This window comes from Pteropus vampyrus, unplaced genomic scaffold (assembly GCF_000151845.1).
Source record: "Pteropus vampyrus isolate Shadow unplaced genomic scaffold, Pvam_2.0 Scaffold65, whole genome shotgun sequence".
Lineage (NCBI taxonomy): Eukaryota > Metazoa > Chordata > Mammalia > Chiroptera > Pteropodidae > Pteropus > Pteropus vampyrus.
The window spans coordinates 6,415,971-6,421,521 of NW_011888846.1; the positions used below are offsets into that span (position 1 = coordinate 6,415,971).

At 43.6% G+C, this 5,551-nt stretch overlaps 1 protein-coding gene across 1 annotated transcript in view; it reads right to left on the minus strand.

The window, feature by feature from the left end:
• Window positions 1-5,551, minus strand: part of LOC105292899 (aspartate--tRNA ligase, mitochondrial-like) — a gene marked incomplete at its 5' end in the record, with an annotated part of 16,342 nt that overhangs the window by 4,104 nt on the left and 6,687 nt on the right. Inside the window, 3 exons of the mRNA XM_011361290.2 lie at window positions 2,270-2,422; window positions 4,343-4,405; window positions 5,478-5,549. Coding sequence (XP_011359592.2) covers window positions 2,270-2,422; window positions 4,343-4,405; window positions 5,478-5,549 — 288 coding nt within the window. The remainder of the gene's footprint in view (window positions 1-2,269; window positions 2,423-4,342; window positions 4,406-5,477; window positions 5,550-5,551) is intronic.

The following is a 5,551-nucleotide window of genomic DNA, read 5'->3' on the forward strand; positions in this document are numbered from 1 at the left end:
CCTTTGTTCCCACGTTTCCTTTTTACCTGGAAGGGCAGGTAAGGTACCTTTTCGGGCTCAGCGGACAGGAGGTGGACGTCGCTGGGGTGGGGAGCAGTGAATGGGTGGTGGGCTGACTCCAGCTCTCCGGGGTGCCCCTCCTTGGGCAGGAAGAGCGGGAAATCCACCACCCAAAGGAAAGAGAAGCGAGCCGGGTCACGCAGCACCACTCCCCTCGCTTCCAGAAGGTCGGCACACTCCAGTCGTAATTGTCCCAACAGAGAGCACTGCAAACAGAAGACGGGAACATCGAGGTAGGTGACAGAGCAGGCAGCAAGTGACGGCTGGATTCTGAAGCCAGGCCACTGACTGAGAAAGGATGAGCCAGTGATCGAAGGGACACCTTAAGTTTCTCCGGAGACAAAGGCGGAGGATGACCTGACCGCGACACGGCTGGGGATGACTGTGAGACTCAGCAGCGTGGTGAGCATCTCACAGCACGGCGACTGAGCACACAGCTATCAGAGCCTGACTGGCCTGGGTGTGTCCCGCTTTGGGTCTGTCCCTAACTTGTCTGCACCTTTCCCATGATAAAATGGAGATGAAAACATCTACTCCAAAGGCTGTTGTGATGATTCACATCAATAAGACACTTGAGGCACAATGTGAATGGCGGCCGTCACAGTGACGACGCCCTTACTGCTCCTGACGGGTGTGGTGAGGATCCGGTGAGTGCCTGCACGCAGCCCATGTCCAGGCAACGCTGGTTCACCAGCGGTGGTGTGGGTTAGAGTGTGACTTTTGAAACCAGACTTTGGGGGTCAGAAAAAAAAATCTGTCTCCTCCACTTGTGTGTGTGTGAGCAAAAGTTTTAGCCTCTGTGCCTCAGCGTCCTTGTCTTTACAAACGTTAAGAGTATCAGTACTTCTCTCAGTAGGGTTGGCATGAGGATTAAATAATACACACCGAGTACTCAGAACAGTGCTGGGCTGCAAACAGGAAGTGCTTAATAAGTGGCAACTATGACCCCTAGGGCTTCCCTCAAAAAGGACAGGAGACATGCTGGGACACGTGCCCGCGGTGTCACTTTGTGGCCTGTTCTATCTTACACTTAAATATCCACACGGGCCACTTTTACTGCAACTGATACTGAGTGTGGTTCTCACGAGTCTGGTTTCTGGAGCCCTTTCAAGGACGTCCCAGGAGGGACGAGAACGACGCCTTCCTGGGAAAAAGAACGTCGGCGTGTGGGTTTATACCACGGGACGCTTAACAGCCAAAAAGACCGCAGCTCGATTTTTACATGACACAGAAATCCCACGTTCTTTTTTCAGAAATGCATTGACAATAAAATTTATATTTCTCCAGAAAATTTAACAGCGCTGTCTCATGGCTGGTGCTCAAAAATAATGTCGATAAATTAATTCATTAAAAAAAATGTGTATGCATTACCAACAAAATTGTAGAGCTTTCTTTACAATTGCAGGGGAAGGGAAAGACAGCGGATTGCATTTAGTTTTGAAGCTGAACTCTGAAACTTCCTTTGGAAGAAATAATAAAAATAGTGCAAACACAAATAAGCATGAACTCGACAGAGTACTAATGGGACACTATGACTATAAAGAAATCATATTATACTATACTGCAAGAGTGAATTTATATCACGCTAGACCTTTGAAGTATATTTTCAATGCTCATGTTCGTCTTTTACACCACACTTCTGCATACGTTACAGTGATGTGTAAAGCCAAATATACGCCAAGCACTCAGACAGTGCTGGGCTGTGAACAGTCCTCCATCTACCTCCTGAAGAACAGTGGCTCGGCCAGTGTCTGGTGGCGCGCACCACCTCCCAGCTACTGCTCCTGGGGTAGGGCCCTGCCGACGCGAGGCTACGGCCAGCGCTGCCTGCCAGACCAGCAGCCTCTGGCAGTCTGACCGGTCCCTCCACATTTGCAGGAATGCACTATGTACAAAAGTTAGTGACTGCCAAGTTTTCTTAATTTGCAAAACCTCGAAAATGAAACTACTTTTTCATAATTGTATAATGAATGCCAACAGCCCTCTAAGTGGCCTTCCTAATGAGAGCCAGGTCCGATCTGTGTGAACTGTGCCCGTGGAGCCTGGTAGCTGGAGAAAAAAGCCTAGTTTTTCTAGATGCTTTATGAAGCACTGAAAGATATTTATCTTTCAGCTCCGTCTGATGACATGAACGCCCAGTGTCAAAGCCGCGCCGCGTGCGGGGAGGAGGGGCGCCGGCCAGCCTCGGCTGCACGGGAGGACTTCTCACCGCTCTCGGGTGCTCTCCGGCCGTGAGCAGGAGCACGTCCCCCTCCTGGGCCTGCATGCGTCTCATGAATCCCGACCCCCGCTCCTCCACGATGAGCTTGGCAACCGGGGAATTCCAGTTCCGATTGGCTTTTGGGAATACAGGTAAGACTTCCTGTGATAAAGACAAAGACTCCGATTTTTTAAAAAGTGGGGTCGGCCTGTCAATCTTGTGGTACAAGGACTTATTGTTCCTCATAGGAGAGAATCTGCATGAGATGATCTCTATTCCTTCCCTGAACCCCTTCAAAATGATACTAATGGAATTAAAAAAGTAATCTCATCACAATGAAAAAACAGAGAGAATGGAGGGCGAGGAGGAATATCAGCAGAGAAGAGCTCTCTGCAGGTTTCTGGCAGGTTGCAAGTGAATGGAACAGGAATGACTAAAGATTCGATGTGCAGGAAGCTCTGGCCAGAGACCGCGGAGCAGCCCACTGATTTTACCCTGCAGAATCCTGGACACGCTCGGGGCTCTTTTGGAGCTTCGTCTCATTGCAGGAAGTTAACAGGGAAAGTTTAAAATGGACAAGAAGGGGAAAAAGGGCAGTACGTGGCCAGACGTCTGGAAACAGACCCCGCGACGTGGGACCGGGGTGGCGCAGGCTGGTGCGAACACTAACGCGTTTCATTACGAATCCTTCCTCATTGTTTTTCAAGCGTGGGCATGCGCATACTGCTAAGAATACACAAACACTAATAACAATTCAAGCCAAATCAAGTTAAAACACTAATAAATTAAAAAAACAAGTAGAACTCATTTCTAATATAAAAATTTAGAAAATTAGGGAAGTAAAAGAGAAAAGAGGAAAAGAAAGAGTAGAAGAAGAAAAGAAGAAAACGTAGTAATAGTTCAAGTTAAAGGCTGCCAAGTTAACCTTCAGGCTTATCTCCTAGATGCAGGTTTTAGACACTAGTAAAATAAAAATAAAGAACCCAAATCAGGAGATACAGGGTTGCCAATTTCGAATTATATCAAGGGCATACAACAAACCCAAAATATTATCTACTATTGCTATCATTTCATAAAAGAGCATTTTATAGCAAAAAAAAAAAACAAAACAAAGCCAAGAAGTAAAGGATAGTTCTTTAAATTCATTTAACTTTATGAAAAACTTTATATTTTCCTGACTTTTCCATTATGCCTCGGCCAGCCTTGGAAACCACCATCCTAATCTTTCTCATACTGAAAAATCTCTTTGAGCTTGAGCTCTGAGGCTTGGGAGGCGCTAGTGCGACAGGTGGGCAGTCCGTTTTCAATTCACAAACAGTGTGAGAGACAGCTGTGACCCACGTACGTGGAATTCTGTGTTCTCCTTTTCTTACGAACATTTTCCCCATATTGCAAACTCTTAGGAGACAAAGTTTTAGAACAAACTTTAATATGAATTCCTTTGATTACACTTTAATCTATTTAATCACTTCCCATATGGTTGCATTTTATTCCTGTTATGATATTGTGATGAGCATAAAGACTCCTCATATTTTGGGTCCTTCCTTTCTTTAAAGTGTCACAGAAAATTAGTGACTCAAAAAGCCTGACTGTTTTTAAAGTTACTGATTCCAAAATGGCCGAGGCAATTTATATTTCCAGTGAGAATGTAAGAATGCCCACTTTCCACTCCTGCTCCTCCGTATTTTAGTTCTGCCATTAGCCAAGCCAAGAACATAGAACATAATTCAGAATTTTAAAAACCAGTATGAGAAGAACAATGAGTACAGGCTTTCTTTCCCACCTGCCACACTCTCATGTAAACCTTGGGCACTGAGGCTCTGCTTGTTTTCCTAACTGGACTGAAGTTCCATCGTTTCTTTTAAAAATATGATTAACGGTGAATTCAACTGTCCAAGTTGAAATCTTAGAATTATGCCCAGAGGTTAAGATTAAGTTTAAAAATAAAAAGAGGAAAAGTAGAAGGATGATCTGAAAGAATAAGATCCTCGAAACTAACAGCATGAGCGTTCGAGCAATTGTTAGTTAAAAACACTGAGTCCATAAAAGACAGAGGAAAAAATGCTCTAATTAACTCCTTACCTGGTTAAAATGGTCAGCTGCAAATTTTCTAATGTGTTCAATGTCTTTCCTTGTTAAGAATTTCTGATGAAAGAAAATTGAAGTAAACTCATCAATATGACACTCAGCTTCATAAACATGTTTATATCAAATGGAACAGAAATCCATGTTGTGTCTTTCCATCACAATAGATTCAACGAAAATTTAATTTCTGTTGCCAAATGATAGTTTTTAAGCTTGTTACAGGGCTTTTTTCCCCCCAATTATGCAAGTCTCACTGAAAATCGCTGTGAATATATTCCATGTAATATGCAGGATAAAGGTTCAAACTGAATCTTTACAACTGAATTGTGAAAGAAAAAATAACTTTCAGGTCAGTAAGATGATTCAGAATTTGAATATTTCAAGTCTCTTAAAATTCTTTAACTTTTTCTAAATTGTCTCAGTATCTTTCTAAGTGAGACACTATCATCAGAACTAATATTCATGGGGCCCTAACTGGGTATGGGAGACATGGGAAAGGGGAGATGGGTCTCATGACCCAGCAACTCTTATGATCTACTTAGGGAAGAACGGACATCCTCAACTTGGGGTAAATAATACAGGCGACACTCATTACACTGAGCTTACCTGAATCCATTCATCATGTCTGGACTACAGTATGGATACCACATTACTTTCCACTGAAAATAGGAAGTGAATTAAAAGTAATGAGACTGAACTCTTACTCCCATTTTGAACATACTCAATAAGCTTATGTATCCAAATGAGTAGTCTTTCAAAATAGTAATCTTGTTCAAAAACCAGCATACAAGGGTTATGTTGGGCTAAGCTAACAGTCCTTGAAACTGAGGCTGGAGACAAAATATGAATGCTATTTTATGCTCATTACTGGCAGAAATGACCCCAAATGAAGTACAGGAGTACTTTATAGCATTGTTTAGAGAAGAAAAAAGCTCTAGATCTTGAGCATAAACTCATATTCATAAGGTTTTGTTGTTTTCTACTTAGTTTTAGGGACACCGTCAGACTTGATATAAGAACATATATTCTTGTTTGCAGAGAACTGCTCTTTCTGAAGTTGAAACGTGCCGACATTGACCATCCGCACTTCCCAAAGACACAGTGCACACACGGAGAACTGTGCCTCACTTACCGCTCCGTCAGGGACGCACATGGCTTTGACGGTGCCCTGGGCCGTCCCAAGCGCCTCTTGAAGGAACCCAGCCT